This window comes from Jaculus jaculus, chromosome 14 (genome assembly GCF_020740685.1).
Source record: "Jaculus jaculus isolate mJacJac1 chromosome 14, mJacJac1.mat.Y.cur, whole genome shotgun sequence".
Classification (NCBI taxonomy): Eukaryota; Metazoa; Chordata; class Mammalia; order Rodentia; family Dipodidae; genus Jaculus; species Jaculus jaculus.
This window is the reverse complement of record NC_059115.1, coordinates 52735133-52758034: the sequence shown is the minus strand read 5'-3', so window position 1 is coordinate 52758034 and position 22902 is coordinate 52735133. Positions and strand designations below refer to the sequence as shown.

The 22902-nt window shown below is 41.7% G+C and overlaps 1 protein-coding gene across 8 annotated transcripts; it reads left to right on the top strand.

Moving 5' to 3' along the window:
* Window positions 1–233: 233 nt before the first annotated feature.
* On the top strand, window positions 234–21409 carry Ctxn3 (cortexin 3). Of its 8 annotated transcripts, XM_045134070.1 has the most exons (7): window positions 234–342; window positions 1244–1451; window positions 8155–8286; window positions 11918–11951; window positions 14487–14567; window positions 15958–16056; window positions 20072–21409. In XM_045134070.1, exon 7 carries the CDS (start codon window positions 20168–20170, stop codon window positions 20411–20413), a length of 246 nt encoding a protein of 81 aa, XP_044990005.1. In that variant the 5' UTR covers window positions 234–342; window positions 1244–1451; window positions 8155–8286; window positions 11918–11951; window positions 14487–14567; window positions 15958–16056; window positions 20072–20167; the 3' UTR covers window positions 20414–21409. The 8 variants fall into 8 exon arrangements, with proteins under 8 accessions (XP_044990005.1, XP_044990007.1, XP_044990004.1 ...); XM_045134072.1 differs by lacking the exons at window positions 8155–8286; window positions 11918–11951; window positions 14487–14567 and adding an exon at window positions 2019–2131; XM_045134066.1 differs by lacking the exons at window positions 234–342; window positions 1244–1451; window positions 8155–8286 and adding an exon at window positions 11475–11502 and having other exon boundaries at window positions 11595–11951.
* The last annotated feature ends 1493 nt before the right edge of the window (window positions 21410–22902 follow it).

The window sequence follows — 22902 nt, the reverse complement described above, 5'->3', positions numbered from 1 at the left end:
CTGCCTGCCAGACAGGGAACTAGGCAGCCTGGAGCTGAGCAGAAGTTCTTGGGGGAGGAGTCGATTGGTTTCACCACGCTGGAGAACCTTTAGCCATCAGCTGGTAACAGCTGCCTCTCCAAGGGTGAGGACTTAAGGCAAATAAAAATGTAGGCTTACTCCCATTTCCTTTTTCCTTTTGAGAGAAGCAGACTGGACTGCAAATTTTTTTCTGAAAAATTTCCAAGAGAACTCAAGAAATAAGCCTTAATTTTCCTCCTGAAGTGCTTGCTGGAACATTCTAGCCTGACAAGGTGGAGTTCCTGAGGGTGCGGATTACTTGTCATTATCCTTACTGACTTGGTGAGTGCTCTGGAAAGCTTATGCAAGCATAGGAAGAGAGGGGTGATGTTTGCTTGTGGACATATGATAGAATGGAAATAAGACTTTTAGATCTGTCTGGGGCTTCTTCATTTTAAGAGCAGGGAAAGAGGGACGTAAGGGTTTACTTGCCCAGTGTAGCCTTGCCCCATAGTCAGTGTAAGAATTCAGACCTCTAGGATCCTTGCAATACTTTGACTCCAAGAAGTCCTTAAGTAACTCTCAAGCCTCTTCATATATTTCACTGCTCTGGATGAGTTATGTCCAAAATTGTACAAGATTTCCTCCAAATCACATCCTGTGCCCATTCTAGTCATCAGATAGCTTAAATCTCCCAATGATCTCAAAATAAAGGAACTCACATATTTTATGCAGCAAATCCCAGGTTGCGTTATTTATTGATGCCTCCTATGGTGCAACATCACTGAGAGCAAGTATGCAAATCTCAGTTCCACGCTAATTAGAGTGCAGTTATCAGAAAATGATTTTATAATGGAAAAACATCAACATGATGTTGATATTGATGGAGATTTCTTCCATCAAGATGTATTAGTTTTTATCAACTTAAAAAGTCTGACAACTTATTCTCTAAGCAACAACTGACCCAGTGCATGCAGTATTTTAACTCAAGAGAAAATCCAACTGCAATATTACACAGGGAGGCTAGTAGGGGACCAAGGAGAATCTGCTATCTGTCCTTTTGTTGGGTCAGTGATCTTGTCACATGCTAGCTTCTTCAAGATCTGTATGAACCTACAAACTCTCAAGCCCATACAGGAACATGAAGGGTTAGTTGTGTTCAAGAACTCTGACTTTAGGTTGTAGGGCTTTGTTTGTTTCCTTTGGCTTTTGTATAAAGAGATTTTTTCCCTCTCTGCTTCAGGAAAGCATTAGCTTACGTTCTCAGAGGACCATGAAAAAGGAGAATCTATAGACAATGTTTTTGCCTTGAAGAATCCCGTGGCCTAAATTCACACTCACATGCGTCCAGAGGAATTGGCAAGGTCATGGCAGTTACAAGAAGAGTCTCGAGTCACTACCCCATCAGAAACAATTGCAAGCAGCAGGATGGAAGAAGGTTGTGAAGGAAAGTAAGTGGAAATAATCTGAGTAAGAAAAATTATTTTTTGGGATTTTTGCAAGTATATCAGACTTGAGGAGTGGTTATCTCATTGTGGGAGACTCAGGCCCCTGCTGCACACCCACTATTCAGCTCTCCCAGGTCATGCTTTCTCTGACCACCTGCTGGAACATAACATTTCCACAGACCAGAAGAGCAACAGTCAAACCCCACATAGGATGTAGTTTTATAGCATTTAGTACCACTTTCTATTCCAGCAAAGAAATGAATGCCATTGTGTTTCCCGAGGTCTTTATCAAACCTTATTTTGATATCCTGCCATGTTTGTTATCTTAAGCCCTGCAGAGGAGTGAGAATTAGGGAAAAAATGTTTTGAGTATGATCACTGTGTTCCTAAGCAAATAACTTGACCTCTCCAAACCTTGCCTATGTGGTTAAAATGTTGGAATAATAATAATATCATGTGCTCTGGGATGGTATGCCTCCTGTGTGATACCAGATTTGGTATCTAAACCCATTCTGGCTGGACAAGGTTATGGGAGTGAATCCAGAAATGTCCAACTGCGCTCTCTTCTAGCAGGAAAGATCGAGAGTTCTTGGGTAGTGTCCGAAGGGCAGCAAGCTAGTTACCAGTTATATTCTCCTGAGCTATAGAGGAAGGAAGATATACTCCCAACTAATACCCAAAAGGTCAGTGATTTTAAAATAAAACCCAAGTGAATTAAGGTGTGAGAAGACAAGAGGAGGCGGCAGGGATGGAGCAAGGGCTGGATCATGACAGTTTTGGAGGAACAATCCTGACAAAGGAGAAGGCGTGCTAAAGGAATATTGTCTTGGCAGAGCCATCTAGACATGATCGTTCTTAGTGGGTAAAACTCTAGTCATAATGGAAGAAGGTCAGTGGTAGATTCAAGTGAATATGACACTTGCCTTGCTAGATGGTGTCTGGACCACTTGGTGGAGTCCTCTGAAACCAGGACATACTTTTTGGGGTCTCATTTCCTCCTGTGTCTGTTTCTGATAGAATCTGGTCTTTCTGTCTGGACCTTGGAATGAGAATGATGATGACAAAGAAGCAGAGTTCCCACATAAACCTTAATGAACACATAGTAGAGAACAACCTATTATTTTTCTGCCACTGAAATTCACTTTTTTGAATCATAGCATTATCTAGCTTTTCTTGTCGGATGCAAATGAAGATTACTAATTCAAAGACAGTAATTAGTGATTATGCCTGGTTACACTTACATAACTATTACAGATAAAGTATGACAATGATGTTGAGGGAAGGAAAATGGAAGAAAATCCAATTACAATATTTATTTAGGACAGTTTATTACAGAGAGTAAAGTCTGGGTAAATTTGCTGCCACTCCTAAATTCCTAGCCAGTCTAGTAAAAAGTGAATTAACAGGAGACTCAACCTCCTTTATTCTCCCGCATCTTACAGCCTAACAACACTCATAACAAATACACACCCCTATTTACACACACATACACAAGCACGCATACTACATTTTGAATAAATTGTGTATAAGTTTCTAATTTTTGCAATTGTAAGACTTCCAAGTCTGAGAAGACAAAGTACAATGCTGATGCTCTTCATGATGATGACTGTGATATTATTATTGTTTATTGTCACTTGACTTGCTCTTGTAGCATTAGGTACCAGGAAGATGTCAAAAATAAATGAGTGGTTATTTATTAGAGCCATAGAACTATGTTCCATTTCCCTTTGTCCTATTTGGTTTTCTCAGCCAGGTAGTTTTTGAATGGAGAAAACTTGAAAGGGGAAAAGCAATTTATTATTTTGAATAAACAGATGGATTGGGGAAAATTGTGGTTTGGGGTGATAAGAATGAGGAACTTTGTTTTTAAAGATACATGAAGTCATACTCATATAGGCAGACATGTCAAGAATTCCACCACTGGAAAAAAAAATCCAGTCCCTAGGAACCAGAGAGAGCTCATTTTGGGGCAAGGGGTCTAGATGTGGAAGGCAGGGCCAGGCTAGAGGTGGCCTCACAGCCTGTGTATATGTCGGCAATGATGGAGAGATTTTTCTTCATTCTTGTCCCATTTGCAAACACTGCACTACTTTTTTTGGCTTAGTTATTAGTAATCCAGAGCTCACTGAATATCATATTGATACTCGACCTCAGTCACTAGCCGTATTCACGATACACTGCCAGCTAATGGCAACACTAAATGCTCATTTGTCTCAGTTGATCCAGCATCCACTTTTTTTGGTTTGTTTGTTTATGTTTTTGTTTTGTCGAGGTAGGGTCTCACTCTGGCTCAGGCTGACCTGGAATTCACTATGTAGTCTCAGGGTGGCCTCGAACTCATGGTGACTCTCCTACCTCTGCTTCCCGAGTGCTGGGATTAAAGGTGTGCGCCACCATGCCCGGCTTCAACATCCACTTTTGAATGAAGAAAAATATTGAGCACAAAAGCAAAGACTCTTTATGAAAGTAGAGCTGAAGGACATCTTCATGAGAAGGATAGAAAATCGGAAGGATGACTCTGCAAATATCTACTGTCTCTCCGGGTATCTTAAAGGCGCTATTGTTGTACATTTCCAGTGAAGACTGGTCTTTTTTCACAAGCTCTTTGAATTTTTTCTGTTATATTTGGTTCTCTACTAATTTACTACCCAGCACTTTGAATGCTGTGTTGTGATAAAGAAACCTCTGAATGTACTGAAGTATATATTATTGCATTTATCTTCATCCACTTGCTGCAAAAAAAAAAAATCAAGCTTAAAAGTAGTTTTTCAGATTATGATACATAATATTTCAGCAAACCATTCTAAAAGGATTTTAGTTTTACAAATTTGAAAATAAAACATCTAGCCTTTAAAAAATAAAGATCAACGAAGAAGAAATTCATTAACTGCATAATAAATGAGATAGTCCTCCAGCCCTAACGAGAAAGCTTCCTAGCTTTCTTCAAACATCTCTGAAGTTTCATGGGGCATAAATATATACACATAAATAAATGAACACATAAATAATGCAATAAAAGTTAGCTATATAAATGAGTAAATATGTAGCATATAACAAACAGATGATGCCTACTCAATATAGGAAAACTAGGACAATAGGCGGCGTGCGTGATACTGACAAATCACACTGGTAGTGCACGTAAGATGCATGAAAAGGACGGAGAAGGAAGAGTTTTGCTTCTCTGCAGAAGAGACCATGGTAATCCCGGGAGGGGGATTCTAAGGGTCCTAGGGAGCCCCTTGACCTCAAAGAGTTACCCACTCATTTGGTGCTGGTACCAAAGATATCTGGGTTTAAGGAAAGGTGGTAATTTATTCCCTCCTTTCCTCTCTCTTTCTCTCTCTCTCTCTCTTTCTCTCTGTGTTTGTGTGATGTCTTCCTAATTGCTCTTCTACCTTAGTTTTTCATTTTTTGTTTTGTGAGATGAGTCAGGATCTCTCACTAGGATTAAGACTCCCCAGTTTGGTTAGACTCTGTAGTGAGAAAATTTCAGGCATCTTTCTGCTTATATTTAGCCAGTACTGGGGTCACTGGCGTGCACCACCATGTCATTACTGGGGTCACAGGAATGCAGCACCGTGTCAGTGCTGGCATCAAGGCATGGATAACCATGTCAGTACTGGGGTCACAGGCATGCACCATGTCAGTATTGGGGTCACAGATATGCACTATGTCAGTACTGGTGCCACAGGCATACACCACCATGTCATGCTGGGGTCACAGGCATATACCATGTTAGTACTGGGGTCTCAGGCGTTTACCTCCATGTCAGTACTGGGGTCACAGGCATGCACCATGTTAGTACTGGGGTCTCAGGTGTTTACCCCCATGTCAGTACTGGGGTCACAGGCATACACCATGTTAGTACTGGGGTCTCAGGTGTTTACCCCCATGTCAGTACTGGGGTCACAGGCCTGCAGCAACATGTCAGTGCTGGGGTCACAGGCATGCACTACCCCATCTGGCCTTTTACATGGTTACTAACTCTTGGGCGAATTTCAAGAGCTTCTCTTCTCCATTCTCGTGTTTTTATTTTCTTCTTAAAGATACTGACACCACTGTTGCTTGTTCTGCCCATTCTGACCTTTTCTGGGGTGTTCTTGCTGTCGTTACTAATAATTTAGCTCTATCTTGCCACCACATATAATAACCACATCAGGATTCTTGCCCACTGGTGCATCCTTCAGGCTTGGGAGGCACTGGGATCACTCACTGGTCTCAAAGCCTTCCCCTTCTTCCTAGCCTAGCCCCACCTCTCACCTTTGGCCTGGGCCTTTCCTCCTGAGTATTGCACCCCTCCAGCCATAGCTCGCTGCTTACCTTCTAAGCTCTAGCTTGTTACCCAGCTTTGCTTCATTCATTGATCCTCTCACAGAAATAGATTAGTCTTCTCTCTGCTCTTGTTGCATTGTTACCTTTCTTGCTGTGAGCTTTAATTCTGCTCATTTTTAACGTTTACAAATTAAATTTTTATCCTTCTTTTAAAAAATATGTTTATTTATATTTGAGAGAGAATGAGAGACAGAGAGAGAGAGAGAGGCAGAGAGAGAGAGAGAGAGAGAGAGAGAGAGAGAGAGAGAGAGAGGGAGGGAGGGAGGGAGAAGAATGGGTGTACCAGGGCCTTCAGCCGCTGTAAACAAGCTCCATGAGCATGTGCCACCTTGTGCATCTGGCTTACATCGGTCTTGAGGAATTGAACCTGGGTCCTTTAGCTTTGCAAACTAGCACCTTAACCTCTAAGCCATCCCTCCAGCCCTAAACTTTTATCTTTCATAACTATTTGTCCTCCCTCCCCTCAACCAGTTCTCCTACTCTCTCCACCTGTCTCCATTCTGCTTTTATATCAAACATGTTTCATATCACATATATGTAGTTTAACCTATATTTATCCTATAAATGAAAATATGTGATGTATAATCTTTTTTCTTCTCTTACCCTTTTTATTGCCCCCTCCCTCCTTTAGACACTTACCTAGTTCCTCATACCCTGCTTCTACTCTCATATCATATGTATGTATGTATAAATGTTTAAATCTAGATTCCACATAAGAGAGAAAATATGCCTTATTTCTGAATATCTCTGAATTTGGGCTATTCAGCTTAAAATTACCATGACGTTAATGGAAGGTAAGATGGGGAAAAAGAAAAGAGATGCAGGAAGGAAGGAAGATGTTACCTATTCCTATGTCTGCATGGGAATGCCAGGAAGATAATCTCACTGCACAACATATGGATTTTTCCTAATGGTGTGTTCATAGATTTAAATAGTTTTTTCAAGAGATCTATGACATACAAAAATTAAACTTAAAATGGTTTCCCACACAGTTAAACTTCCAAATAATGAAGAAGGGGAAAATTCAGCAGCATCAATTTTCAAAGTACTTCCTTCATACACCTATGTCTCTAATCACGTAGTTGTCTATATAGATTCTTGGCCATGCTGAATGAAAAAGTTATCTGGTCCTAGGTTTTCCCAAATAAGCATGCTTGACAAGGATTATGAAGTAATTTGATATTGTATATTTAATATATAATATTTATATGGTTAATATTTTACACTTCTCTGTACATAAATATACAATACATGTTGCTTACTGGAAAAATTATAGCTAGTAGACCTCCTACAAAAGTTTGGAATACAGATCTGGAAGCAAAAGATGGTGCCTTAATATATGTTATGTAATGGAAATTCTTTATTGTTATCACTGAAATAGGAAAACCTTTGTAAAGTTAAATGTTTTTTTTTAAGCAGAAAACTAAGTACACCATTTACATGCTTTAACACTGAGGCAGCTGAAATTTGCATTCAGTGACCATATATCACAACCCTTAATTACCACTTCCTCAGCCACCTTTCCTACCATTCTAAAGGCTCAACTCTCACAGACTGAGATTGGTTTTCATGAATTTTTTTTAACAAGCATTTTTAAAGTGCCTTATATGATATTTTCTCCCCTGGGTGTTTTCAAATGGATTTTTTTTCAGTAGGAAGACTTTCAATTCCAGAATTGTGCTAGGTATTAAAGGCAAGCTAACAGGTCAGTTATTCCCAAGGTCGTGCGATTTCATTTTCTCAATCATCTTAGTGTCTAGGCTGCTCGGTGTTTACAATGTCCATGCAGCAGAGCTCCGTGCTAAATGCGGCTGGTGAACAGAATGAAAGAACTGCTCCAAAACAATAGCATAAAAATGTAGAGGGAAGGTTGCCATAAAGCTTTAATTGGCACTTTATATGACATTTTAAAGGCATTAAGAATTTCAAAGCCATTATGAAAATTGTTATTATTATAAAAGTCACTTTAAAAGAATAAAATTACCCACCAGGCTGCTAACTCCAAAATATTTCCTTTGAGCAGTGAATAATCCACAGCAATGGCCTTATCCTTCCATACTGTCATTAGAAGTAATAACTAAACTGTTGTGAATCTTGTCCCTAAGTAGAACTAGCACTGCATATTTTGTGATATTGTTCCTTCTGATGTTGATCCTTGGGGTGGAAACTAGATTTTGTATGAGCACGATGCACTTCCTGTATGTATGCGTTCTTATTTTGACACATGGGAAAGAATGAACCAACTGAATTTTGTAGGGCACTCCACAGTGCTCACAAGTATTAAATTCTATCAGTGTTTCCTTGTTTTCCAATGCATCTCTGCTAGGTTGAGGCATTGCTCCTCATCTTTAGTTTGAATGTTTCTCTATTGTAGATTCATCAGCTGTTAACTGAGTATTTTGCAATGTGTACTCTCAAGAAAATAGCGAGCCAGAGGCTGCCAACTTGCTCAGAGTCTGACCTGCCTGCTTTTAATAATTCTTCAGCGGGGATCCTAATTCCTAAGGTTGGTGTGAACACTGTGCAGCTCTTGCCCCTCATCTTTTGCGCATTTAATGCTCACTGACTTGGTGAAGATACATGAGTGCCTGCATAAACTCGCACTTTGACTCGGGAATATCATGGAGGTATTAGAAATGGAACTAATTTTTTACTAAGAATCCTTTATATCACATAGTAAATGTATTTATTAAATTTTATCTAAAGAGACAGAAACAAAAGTCACAAGTCCAAAGCAGGATACTTCTTTTGTATGAGTGGCAGAATCATGAACAGGGGTCCCAGCCGCCCGTTTTCCATCTTCACGCTGCATTCACTGGTACGTTACATTACTGCATGCGTTATACTTCTCTTGAGCTTCACAAGGCAAAAGAGAAGCTATGAAGAGAGGAGGCACCAAGGATAAGCCCTGAAGGGCTAAGATACCGATTCCTACCACTAGTCCATGTGTTCATGTGTTTTCAAAGAGCCTTCCTTGAAATGAGCGGTCAGCCATGTCTCATGCCGTCATGAACAAGGAAAATGAAACCTGATGGGTTTCTTTGGCTTGAGGCGATTAAAAGCCACTGTTGATATTATGAAATCAGGTCCTGTAGAGAGCCGAAGACAGAACATCACTGTCTGCAGGGTGAACAGTGAAGAGGAAAGTTAGAAAACGGAATGTACTGGAAACAAGCTCCCCAACCATTGCTGGAAGTAGGGCTCCAGGTTGCTGACCAGGACGCCACCTAGAATGACCCAGTGTGTAGCCTGAACAAACCTTTGCAATGCCTAATATGACACTAAGCATGAACTCAATGGTTTTTGAATAAGTGGAAGCAAGAAATAAACAAAGAAAGGAAGCAATGATTTTTTTAAACAGAGTTTAGTGATGAGAACCACAGTTATATTTTGAAGACTGAGCCAGGAATTTATTAAATTTTATTTTGAAATTAGAGCCAGCAGAATTATAATCATAACAACAATGCCACCTTATATTACCATTAGCCCAGCTTATTTTAAAATCTTTTTTTCACATTGATTATCTATATTTTTATGGAAAACTGCATTATAGGACATTGAGGAAAGGATTGCAAGCTAAAAAACCTTTAAAGATGAGACATAAAATCAGAAGGCAGGAAAAATTCTCAAAATAGATTTCTAACTAACATGAACTCATGATACTATGTAGCTAGAGAGAGACTCAGTCGGCTTGCAGGTATAACCTTGGCTAAATGGAGAGCAGTTTATACAGCCATGCCGATATCATGAAGTCAGACTGAGCCTTGCACTCCAATGAGAGTCTGTAACCTTTTGCACTCCTTATTTAAAAGCAATAGCAGAGAGCAGAAGGTTTGGAAAGAAATCAGAGAAGAGCTATAAAGATTATTAAAGACAGGACTTACTATGAAATATTCAAACAGAATTGAATAAATCCTTATTGTTTTATTCCAATAATTCAAATTGTATCTCTCTCTGAAAAGAAAGATCAGACTTGGCTCTAACAGTAACCCACAGATCTTCATCAGACATCCTTTGGCGTATGGAGTTGCAGCTTCCTTGGGGTGGGTAATGACTGGCTTTTAGTAGCAGAAACAGAAAGAAATGTACCAACCTATTTAGACTAAGTAAGCAGTGGAGGAGTTAGTTTAAACAGAGATTGTCACGGGGCGGGGGGTATGGAATCTACTTCTCTGGGGAGTTTTAAAAATAGGCCAAGTACTCATCTCTCTTAACCCCGAGATGGTTTCAGCCCGTGAGCAGCCAGAGGACCGTGCTGGGTCTTCTCAGGTTCCTTTCCACCTCTATGAGTCTGTACGCTCAAACCATAGCCGAGGAGGAGGCCTCCATGGCGGGGTGAGCCCCACTCTTGCAGGCCCTTTCCTAACTCCACGGCTTTCTGACCACATGGAATGAAAAGTACTGAAGTGAGGCTGGGCGAGAACACTCCCCTGCACCACACCGCACTGTTGACTTTGCCAAGACAGACCGCGTCCTCCACCATATCGGCAGCCAGCTGGAGCACCGGTGGAGCCCGTTAGTATTAATTGATGGTGCTGCATGTTCATCTGTCCCATTGTTGTACGGTGTGTGTGCATGTGTGTGTATGAAAAAATAGGGGAAGAAAAATCTCATTGAAAAGGCAATTTTGCTGGGCGCGGCGGCGCACGCCTTTAATCCCAGCACTCGGGAGGCAGAGGTAGGAGGATCGCCATGAGTTCGAGGCCACCCTGAGACTACAGAGTGAATTCCAGGTCAGCCTGAGCTAGAGTGAACCCCTACCTCGAAAAGCCAACCAACCAAACAAACAAACAAAAAAAAAAAAAAAAAAAGAAAGAAAAGGCAATTTAGCTTCAAGTGAGGACAACATATGTGGAAGAGCCTTGTTGTTTTAGAACCAGCACTAGGTTCTAACAGCATCGGGCTCCCAGCTATACTCAGCTGACTGTCTGTTGTCCTCTTAGCAGGGAGCTCCACGCCGGTCTCCCGGGCTGCTTAGCAATGCTTGCTTCCTCCCCAAGGCCGAGGAGATGGCAGGGCTGTCAGGCGGTGAGCAGTAGCTTTAAATATCATGCACCCCATCGTTTGGTGGGTGGGTGTTGCTTGCCAACTGTGCTTCCATGTCAACAAAGAAGGCGGTGAGTTGCCAAAAAACAAGGATGTTTCTTCTTAAGGATTATGCTGAATTCTTTCCAGAGAAGTGGTTCCACCCCCTCCCCCTTGAAACAAGAATTTTATTCTAAAATATTCTCTGCGGGCTTTTAGGCATTATGTCCAAGGCAAGTAATTTGAGTATTGGGCCATGCAGATAGAGTCTGATGTGAAGCAACTTCCTCTCTAAAGAAGCCTGTCTTTTATATTCATCAAGTGGTCGTAGGTAGCCCTGTGTTGAGTGGGGTTACCTGCCAAGGCCACAGCTATTCTGACTGCCCAAAGGCATCGAGGACCTGGCAAACTATAGCCTCACAAATTTACAAACACAGTCAAGACATGATTTGGTTCTTTAAAATTTTTTTTTTTTCCTCTTTGCTTTGTCTGCCAGATCTTTTGGTTTTCTTTAGGAAAAGGAGTCCTAGTTTCCCAAATGCTAAGTTGATGCCCTTCCCTAGAAGCCTTCCCATTAAGAGAGTTGGCCTGAAGGTCATAAAAGCGTAATCAATATGAAGGCTGGATGCTGGAAGGTGCTAATTGACATCCCCAAAGAGGAACAGTGTCAACAATCAATAGAGAAGACAAGGCATAGGTAGATTTATGGCTTTGATTTTGAAAAGGTATGGGAATGCCCAGTGATGTTTTCCCCTACGCTCCCTTTTGAATGTTAATGCTTTCTTGAAGATGATTTCAGACACACTGCGAGGATCCTGCCTCCACTCACTGAAGCAGAATCCTCTGAAGAGTTGCTGAGGCAGAACCGAAATCATGGCTCGCCTCAAAGCAGCAGCTGTATTGGCCGCTAATGATGCCTCCTCACACGGAAGCACAGTGCTCCTTTAACTCGAGGGTTTAATAGGAAGTTTCTTAGCCTGAAACAACAGCCTTAGATCTGGGGTGTGCCATCAGCTGCGGGCAGCCTCCACGCTGCCTAGTGCTTCAACTCGGCTCGGTCGGGAAGGATGCAAACTAGACGAGCTTCTGACTACCTGTAACTGTTTCACCAGGAAATGGATCCAGTGTTTGCTCAGCCAGATCCAGGTACTTAATCAGAGCTGTATTTTTTTTTTTTTTTGATGGGCTAATTAGATGCTTTTCTGTAACTTTCCAATTTATGCATGAACAATAATCAAATAGATACCTTGTGGGTCCAAGTCACGAATTTAAAATCTTGCTGTTAGAGTCTGATTATAAACAGTTGATCAGGAAAGTTAATCCAAGGAGGTAAAATGCAATGATGATTTTATTTTTAAAAGCATGCTTAAATTTATTCTGGTACTAATACTGGGTAGAGAGTAGGAAAGCAGGCAGTTTTATTTTTTTTTCTTTCCTAAGCTGCAGTAAATTATTCTTGAAAGATGTTTGCCCATTACAGTTTTTTTTTTCTCTCTTCTTGTATAACATCTAACCTTCTAAAAGGTAACAAGGATGTTTAGATTTGTTTACAAAGGATCAAAACTCAGCAACTCCTGATGGGAGTACTGAGCTGCCCCCTGAGGGATGAACAGCGGGGAAACCCGAGCCTTTTGAGGTGTCTACAAGGCAGTCTTTTCCACTACGAACCGCACAAGGAAAGAGACAGGAAACCCTAAATGATTGGCAGAGTTTATTATTTGAAGTTAAAAGTTCCGGTTTTCTGATGGTCCCTTTAAAGAGGGTGCATGAGCCGGAAGTCTCTGCTGCTCTTCCCCGGCCTGCAGCTTCGTCCTGCAGTCCCATCAAAGCTCTCCAAGTAGGTGTTGGGAGGAAGAGGATGATGCGGAAGAAATGTACCTAAGCTCGGGGCTGCTGACCTGGAAGAGGTAGTACCAGCAGCAGTGAGCTCAGGACGCCAGGGTCCACGGCGCAACCCTAGCGGTTGTGCCTGCAGGCTGACTTTGCAGGGGCCCCAGTGCGGCAGTGGGGGAAGGCAACTCTTCTGCAACTGCCTGTTGACATTTGTATCTGACCCTTTTTTTTTTTTTGCAAGTTTTTAAAATTATTGCCAGTGAGCTTTCTAGTAGCCTTCGATCTATTTTTTTTTTTTTTGAGTGTTTAAAATAATATTCATCCCCTGGCTGTCCTGCAAATTTTGAAGCATCATATTATATTGGAACAGGAAGGCTACATTTAGCAAAAAAAAAAGTAATATAAGTGTTGCCATATATTTCTGTCAGCCAAAAGATAAGGGTAGGTTGGGAGGATTTTAGATATATGAGACACCTAGAAAGGGCCAGAAAATCTTTACCTGAAGTTCTTGTCTAGTCACCCTGCCCATTAATTCTTTGAACTTGAAACATTTTTGCATCAGTATGTGTATATACTGGAATACAAGTTTCGTTCACTAGGCTAACATACAGAATTTCCAAAAGATTCATAGGAGAATCACTTTTGCCCATGTAACGATTCCATCCTGGTGAGGCTCACATTTGGAAGGCTGCTCCTTATTTGGCCCCTGTTGTGATGGTGAGGCGGCCTATGTGGTGGGCTTGCAGCTTTCCGGGCGGTTTGTACACCTCAGATGGTGGTGGGTCAGAGCAAAGTGTCTGAGAGAAAGAGTTCTGCAAACAGTGGGGAGTGGTTCCCCTTTCTCTCAGTTTCAGGATGTGCATTATTTTAATGATTGAAAGCCATGCTACCAGAGGCTTATCTAGCCCCTTCTGCGTCCACTTTCCAAGTGCTAGGATTATAGGCACGCACCACCATGCCAGGTTTATGCCATGCTGGGGACTGAATCTGGGTTTCACACATGCTAGGCAGGCTCTCTACCAACTGTGCTATATTCTCAACCCATTTTCCCTCTCCCTTCCTCCTTCTTTCCTTCCTTCTCTCCCTCCCTTCTTCCCTCCCTTCCTCCTTCCTTCCTTCCTTCCTTCCTTCCTTTCCCTCCCTTCCTCCCTCCCTTCCTCCTTCCTTCCTTTCATTCCTTCTTTCTCCACGCTACCATTTTAACAGTAAGCTTCAGAACTATGGTAGAATAATGCAATATTTGGGTAAGTTTATTTAGGCCAGGCACTGCAAATTCAAGACTGCCTAGCCAGCCAGTTAGCTTCCTGTTAGTCTACAGCTGAATGTCCTTAGTGTGCCAGGTAAATATAAACAAGGTACACAGAATGTCTGTATAGGACAAGCTGTCCCGTCAACGTAAACCAGCCCAGCCCATGAGTGTGCCTATTCAATGGATGGGCTGTTTTTTACACCTACTTTTGAAAACATGTCAAGTCACGAAATTAGGTTCCTGGCCTAGAAGTTTTAAAAATTAGGCACAGCAATTATGTGGCTTAGGAGTACTTAAAATACAGTCAGTGTTGCATAACTTCACCCAGCATGCCATGGCAGAGGGATGACGCCGTCCTCTCATGCCAGCACATTGGACGAATGTGGGATCTTGCTTCCTCTGGGTGGGGGGAGGTGCTGCTTGCTGCTCTTTGAGTAACTGGGCTGTTTGGTTAACTGGGCTGTTGATATTTGTAAAACTCCACGTCTTTGTGCGTTTGTTTGCATAAAAGAAATGGGAAATAAATCTCAGTTTGCACCCAAAATGGCAGAAAGAGAAAACATTCATTTACTACCACTTGTTTACTGAACACTGCACAGGGCTCCCCGGGACGGCAGCTGTCACTCCTGCCGCTGTCCCCGTGCATTCCAGGAGGAAGACTCACGTCAGTGACCATCAAAGTAAGACCATAGACTCAAGTGTCCTGAGTACCCCCAGAACAAGATGACACATGCTCTCAACTTACTGTGCTGCTGTTACTTTAAAAATTTAGAAAAAGGAGTGTCATGGCTTTAAGATGTACATTTCTTTCTTTTCCATTTTGTGAAATTGAATAACGAGGTGCTAATGAAATAAAATGTCCAAGGGATCACAGCCTGAGGTGGGTGCATGTTGACATGAATGGCTTGCATGCAGGACACTCGATGGGATTCAATAGGTTTTAAATGATTGCTCTTCTGCAAAAAGCAGATTAAGTAAGAACCGTCTCTTCAGTAGAAGGGTAGCTGTCTTCCTCTGGCTGATTTTTATATTTTTGGACCCCACCCATCATCACTAAAGCCAAAACACAAAGAGCTATTCAAACCCTGAGGTCTAGGGCTGTTAAAGCATCATTGCGACTTGAGCTGTCTGCGATTCCTTAAAACAAGGTTTGTTTCAGGCACAGTGGTCCCACATCCCACTTCAGCTGAATGACATATGCTTTGTAGTCCTTCATGGTATCAGTTAGCTAGAATGCTCAGTTTTGAATCCAGCTTCCCGGACCTGTATTTAAAGAAGCAAGAGGGTAGCAGGGTTTACTGTGGAACAATGAAAGGAGACAAAAATCCCACTGACACTTGGCCTACAACCCATGCTCCGGAGGACAGGGCAAGTCTCCAGGCAGAGCAGGAAACACCATCCTTGGTAAAAGAGCCAGTGAGGCCCTACCAAGGAGGGCTTTGTGGGTGAAGACCTTGTGTGGGGGAGAAGCTCCACAGAGGGGGAGAGGGAAGGAGAGGAGGTGAGACTGCGGGCTGGAAACTGACGCTGTTCAAGGACTAGCTGAGGAGGAGACATTAGGATGCTCTCTTCAGAGGTCTCTAGACTCCATCATCTGGGGCTTTATTTTATGAACACTGTGGTCTTTTTATTGCAAGTCAAATGTGATCTGATGCTTGTGCTGTTTTAAAATAATAAAATAAGTTAGCATCTTCAGAGAATTCCACTCATCATCCAGAAAACATCAGAATCACATTGCAAGGGAGCCCATTCAACAGCCCTTGGGCACGAAGGGAGGCAGATCTCTGGGAGGAGTAGTGATTAGATTTGGGATGACCAGAATTCAGGGTACAGGAAGGACAGACAAAGGAAAGGGACAGTCTGACAGCTACATCCAACGTGAGTGGCTAACGGTGAGCATGCGCCTGGCTAAGATAGACTGCGCACACAAGGGTACCTAGGTAATTCAGGGTGCCTCACATTTTGTCAGTATCCTAGAGTGCAAGGAACATGAATTGAGAAAAGGGGGGTGCATTCTATGACTTTTAATAACATCTTTTTTAATTAAGGTTTTCTTGGTCCACTATTAAGATTAGACTTTATTTCCTGAGCACACACCAATGGGCCCGGCAGAGGAAGGACAGAGATTTGCTGCGTGATGGAGAAAGCCCGCCAGGACTAAAGGCTGACGTGAGTAACTGTGATCCTTCATTATACTTAAAACAACTACTGTGGTTGTTACTGCAATGGGCATGCCAAACACTTCTGAAATAATTTACTTTCCCGGGTTGTTCAGTTCATCTTAAGGAAAAACTTCCTTATTCAAATGAAAACAATCATGACCATTTTTCTAAGAATCATTTTTTTTTTTTGCCAGAAAATAAAGGGGGGACACTAAGACAGATATTTAAAAAATTTAGGTGCTTTTGAATATTTTTCTTTTCGTTCTTTGTTTTTCCTTTTTTTGTTTTTGAATGTTTTTCCATTGTGGTAGTCAAGCAATTAAATTTACGTCTTCATTCTGTGTTTTACTGGAGGCACCCTTCACTTGAAGCATGCTGTTGAACATTCGAAATTTGTAGATTACTGATTTGCTAATTGCAGGCTTCAACTCAAGCAGATTCTTCTAGGGGCTTCAATCAGTTTTAAGAAAATCTGTGAAGTTGCTGGCATTTCTTTCTGGACCTCTTTGTCGCTTTGTAAAGGCCTGCGGACTCTCTTGTCCGTGTCCGTCGTCTGTCCTTATGCCGTAGGCTACGTGCCCATGAGCCCAAGCCGGCTCCCTGTCCCTGCTTGTGGAACTTCTTGCCACCAGGATCTTCTTCCCATGCGTTTTGCCTTCTTCCTCTCTCACCCCCTGCCTACTGCTTCTGTGAGCAGAGTCCTCATAGGCATTTCCTGCTCATAGACTAATGCGTCTCTTTACTTGCTCAAATGTTGCCATTGAGGGAGAGACTTGGATTATTTGAGCAAAAGATGTTTTGGTGGGAACTTGAACACTATGTAAACACTATGTATGTATGTATGCTCAAGAGGTTTACAATTGTGTGCAATAGAGTTTTCAAAATTGTTTCACTGCTGTTTTATCAATTTGATATTATCTATCTATCTATCTATCATCTATATATCTTTCTATCATTTCTCAATATATTACAGGCTTTTCAAGCAAGGTTGAAAAGAGGGCTAGCTATATTTTTTAACCTCTTGTCTTTCCTTTTTCCTCCTTCCCTTCTTCCATCTTTTCTTTCCCATTTACTTTCTTTTCTCTTCCCTTCCCTCTCCCCCTTCTTTTTTTTTTTTTTTTTTTTTTTGGTTTTAAGAGATAGGGTTTTGCTCTAGCTCAGGCTGACCTAGAATTCACTATGTAGTCTCAGGGTGGCCTTGAACTCACAGCAATCCTCCTACCTCTGCCTCCCCAGTGCTGGGATTAAAGACGTGCGCCACCACGCCCGCCCGGGTTTCCCATTCCTTTTTTTCCCTTCACCTTACTTCCTCTTTTTCTCCCTCTCCTCCCTTCTTCCCTCCTTCTCTCCCTTCCTTCCTTCCTCCTTTTTTTTTCTTTTGTGCTAGGGATTAAGGCTAGTGTCTCACATATGCTTAGTAATCTCCACTGAACCATATCCTCAAATATATCTTTTCTTTTAATCAGCAGATTGTTGTAAAACTACAAATTAAACTGATTGTTAAATCACCCCAGTTGTTGGAATTGCCCTGGAGAAGAGAAGCCCTTAGGGAATGTGAAGGAGCCTGTGTCTGAATCCCATGAATTAGGTTATGTGCCAGGGATTCTGGAATGGCTACACATTACTGCAGCTGCTGAATGAACAATGCACTGCTTCTTGGTTCTGAGTTATGGGTGGAGCTCAGGAAGTATGAGATATCATCTAGGAAATAAAGGAATTGATACTTTCCTATGTTTGGAGAGGGTTATGGGTGACTGGTCCTGAGTGTCATGATGGCTCTCACTGAGCAGACGTTACGTGAGAAGGGAATGAAGGACGACTTTGCTATGCTAGACAGCCAGCTCTAGCTTGGGACTCATTCTCACAGGCCCAAGAGTTTCCATTACACGTCGCAGACCCAGAAATCATTAATGTTATAAACTTATATAATCAGTTACCTTAGGTTTTCTCATATTTCCTTTGGTAATTATGCCTGGTTTGCATAAAGAGCTTTCTAGACTTACATACCTGTTCTTGGGGGAGAACCAAGCAAAGGATTCCCAGGTCATTTGGGCTGGAGGAATGATGGACATAGACTGGGATTCTGGTAAGCAAAGGAGGAGAGCAGTGTTCCAGAGAGGGACCCCCCTTATGACATGAAAAGGCAAGAGAACCTGGCAGAGGAGCCGAAGTATGTGTTTCCATCACCAGCTGCATTTTCCTCTTGCTAGCCCTTTAAGGATGACATATTTGGAGTGATCAAAGCCCAATGTGGGCATTTTGGATGAATACAGATGACCTGAGTCTGCTGTGCTAAGGAGGCTGCACTGGAGGCTTTGCTACCCTCCTGCCCCCACCCCTTCAAGACTCAGTGGGGATCATTGTCTAAGGCTGGGAGGGTGCTTTAAAGCAGGCAAGTTCAAACCCAACCCAGCTCATCAATATCGCTCATATCCCTGAGTGCTTATTTCTTTTGAAAAACACGATCAAATTTTATCATAATCTTGTGTCAAAGCAGACATGAATCATAAATGAAGCTTGCAAGCTACTCTTGCCTTTAAGGAAAAAAATATGTAAATTGATAAAACTGCCAAAGTGCCCACTACTCATAGCCTGGGAACTCCAGCCTCCCAGACATGGTGGTTATCCCCTCTTAAATTGCTTTCTAAATGGGGATTTTTATATGTTTTGAAGTGTCAGATTATATGTAAATGACTGTGGTGACTATTGCTGCATTTCAGTCAGTGACTAAAGAAATAATTGTGTTGACATTTTAGGCCATAACTCCTGTTTTTAACTGGTTGCTTGCATTTATTGAGCATAATGCCTTTGGATTCTTGTTAATTTCCATAGCCGACTACTCTATTATATATATTTTTCTTACAGAAAAAAAAATCATAGTCAACTTAACTTTCTGTATGGTAATTTCTAATATGTAGACTTATCTTTATGAAATTTGATTTCAGTTGATTTCCTTCAGTACCTGAAGCTTTTAATGACCTTTGTATAGCCTATTATTTGCCTTTCAAAACAAACAGTGAAATCCCAAATGCCTCACATTTTCTCCAGCAAAATGGAAATCATGATAACTTGCCCTTTCCTTTCTCTTCCTTTCTATCAAGTGGTCATAAGTGGTAGGAAACCACTGTTAAGAAACTGTCCTTTGGCAGATATGTTAGTCAATTTCCTCTCCCTAGCTCAATTCCCAGGGTCAGGTATTGAACTTGGCATTTTGTTTTTGAAGAAAAAAGTAAAAGCAGTAAGCCACTGTGGCAATTTGGGGGTCTGAGGTGCCTGCTCCTGCCTCAGCTCGAGAAGCAACACTTTGCTGTCCTTTCTCCTTTGAATACATCTCAGAGGCTTTTCCCAGTTCCTTGTCTTCATCATAGCACCAGGAGATATAATCCTAAATGCATTTTTACAGCATACTGACCTTTCCAATGTCCCAAACTCATTTAGTAGTGAAGGAAAAGCCAGAGTCCAAAGATCTGATTTACCTTGAGAGAGTTGGCCTCATTTTTTTGTTCTCATAGGTGGGCTACCAAGATCCCTGATCCATGGATTTTGCAGGGCAGTGGCTAAGAGACGTCAGCTTTAACTGCACTCTGTCTGGGCACATAGCTTGGTGCTCACAACAGTTAAGAGTGTTGTGAAAGTAGCATGTCTGGGCGCAGCTGCAGGAGACTTGCCAGGGAGGCTGGGTTTGAATGACAAGTTGACAACACACCTTGAGGTCAACATTACCTTGCAAATTTCTCATCTTATGTGTAATAATTGCACTCCCTACACACCCCTCCTGGCCCCAGGTGGCCCTTCTAAGGACAATCTGGTAATTTCATGCAAGAATGAAATATTCTTCTCTGTAATTACACAGAAATAAGCCTCTGGTAAAAAAGAGAGAGAGAGAGAGAGAGAGAGAAAGAGAAAGAAAGAAAGAAAAAAGAAAAGGTAGCTTACTGATTTCCTTTCTCTGAGAAATATGATCGTACATCTAGGAAACCGGGTTGCTCTCTGACAGTTCTTCCCTCTGTTTCTCCCTGAAGATAACTGAGCTTCTCCAGGGAGCAGTCACCATGATTTCAGCGGACTGACGATGGACGGAAGGGAAGCTGGGAGATCCTGGTCTCTGGATTCCCTGGATGATGGATGGAGGACAGCCTGTCCCCTCACCCCTGGTGCCCCTTGGGAACCTATCGGATTCTAGCATGTCTCTGGAACAGAAAACTACATTTGTGTTTGTGATTCTGCTGTTCATCTTCTTGGGCATCCTCATTGTCAGGTGCTTCCGGATTCTTCTGGACCCATATCGGAGCATGCCAACCTCAACATGGGCTGATGGGCTCGAGGGCCTGGAGAAAGGGCAGTTTGACCATGCCCTTGCCTAGTGCCAGTAGAGTGGCCTCTCCTGCTGAGGAGGAGAAGACCTTCATGTTTGTGCAAAGATTCTCTTTGGATCATGTTCTCAGCCAGTCAAATTTTAACAACATCTAACACTACAACTATGCTCCATTAGTGCATAGACATGCATTTGAGTTAAAGATCTTATATAAGGATGAAGGGAAGGAAAGTTTGTTGCTAACACAAAATAGGAAGGTATACATGGTTGGATTTGCTCAAAGAATGGCTGTCATTATAGGTGTAATTGTAGCGCTAAGAGCATTCATACAAAGTCTTTGCTATAAAATGCCCTGCTCAATCTAAGCAGAGAATGAAAGGCTAGGAATGATCTGCTCTAGCAGGGATGGAGGTTAATGCCTTTGGTCCCAGCATCAGGAGGCTGAGGTAGAGGGATTTCTGTGAGTTTGAGGCAAGCTAGGGCTTGAAGTGAGTTACAGGTCATCAACTCTAGGGCTAGGGTGACACTCTGGCTCAAAAAAAAAAAAAAAAAAAAAAAAAAGAAAGAAAGAAAGAAAAGAAAGAAAAGAAAAGATCTGCTCTTCATCTGAGAACAATGCCTAGACGAGACTTTCTTGCTGTAGTCAAACCTTTTCAGTCTCATCGCATGGCAATCCACGACCATCAAGAGGATGCTTATTTTTTGTTCCAAAGCAGGGAGCCCTGGGAAGCACTGAGAGGCTTAGAAAAGATGGTTCTTTCCTTGATAACTATGAGTGAAAATGCTATCATTTTCGCTTCCAAATAAAGCTATATTCAAAGACTACACACTTTCCAAACTATTGACCAGGCTTAGTACAATCTCTGTTCTTCTTACTAATTAACACCTATAGAGAACCTATACATGAATTTACTTTCTTTACACAAGTGATGGAAATCCCACAGGTGACAAGTGCAGCTTTGAAATTTTTTTTTCTTCAACAAAATGTTCATTGCAGAGAGGAGTATGCATTCTGATCGCATATAGCTACCAAATAAAACTTTTCAAGAAAGCAAAGTCTCTTCTCTCTTCCCCCAGAATGAATGTACTAGACGTTGTGCGTGGTGTTGAATGCTCCATCATGTTTCCAGGTGAGAGAAAATGTGCAAGGAGCAATGAAAGGTCACCTAAGTCATTCCTGTCCCACCGCAGGAAGAGCTTCTGCAAACCATCCTGCACAGATCAAGCTTATTCTCAAGGATGCTGTGCAGGAAGAGAAAGCGGATCAGAAAAGGTGATGCGGGAGGAGACGAGGAAACGCGTATTATCAACATGCGTACATTAACTGTCATGAGGAAAAGCTTAATACATACTAACAAGAAAGAAACCCTGTTCTAAGCATAATTTAAATACAACGAAAGGGAAATCTGCACATTCTCTCATTCTAATTTTATTGGCAGGAAAAGCTTGTGTCTAAACTGCTCAAGCTGCATTTGTAATCTCTGCCTTCCAGTGTTTTCATCAGCTACTTATCATTTTTTATTTAATAAAACATAAAGCTCATAGAACTAACTATGCCCAAAGGCAGCAGCTCAACAGCCCAGAGTAAAACTCCTTTCTTCTCATTTTTGGGGGTGTCCTGTCCTGTAGTCCAAGTTTCCCCCCACCTATATTCCTCTTTGATTCTTTTCTTTCTTTGATTAATAAAAGTTGTATTGAAATATACTTTATGTACCATAAAACCTAGCCTTTATAAGTATCCAACTCAGTGATAGTCCCAGAATGGTATTAGTATTGCCATTATCAAATTCGAGAGCTTCTGTACACTAATAGTTTCCTATCATCCCCCCTTCCCCACCCTCTGAAATACTAAATCTACTTTCTACTTCCATAGATTCATTGATTCTAGACATTTTGTACAAATGGAATCATGTAATATATGGCTTCTGTGTTTGGCTCCTATCACTTACCATGCTCTCAAAGTTCATCCCCATAGTACATGATCCATACTTCACTCCTTTGATACCATGCGATATTTTATTCTTGAGTATTCCACATGCTGTTTTTTTTTTCTGTTGCTTATCATGATTGTCATTATCGTGAATAATGTTGCTGAGGACATTTGTGTACGTGAGTTTTTGTTTGTTTATTTTGTTTTGATGTATGGTCTCAATGTAACCCAGGTTAAACTGGAACGCTATAGCCCAGGCTGGCCACGAATTTGGGGTGATTCTCTGATCTCAACCTCCCAAGTGCTGGGATGTCAGGTGGTAACCACTATGCCCAGCTTTCTATACAGTGTTTGCAGGAGATTTGCTTTTGGTTCTCCTGAGTATAGACCTAGGATTGGAGTGGATGGGTCACATGACAACTCCATTTAACTTCTTGAGCGACTTAGAGGCTCTGTCACAAAGGAGCTTTATCATTCTACATTCCTACCAACAATACATGGGAGCTTGTATTCTTTCCTTCATTCTCCCTGACTACTCAGATTTCTCCTAGCTGTAGATTTTATGAGAGAATACACCATTCTAAGAATAATAATTCAGATTAAAAGGG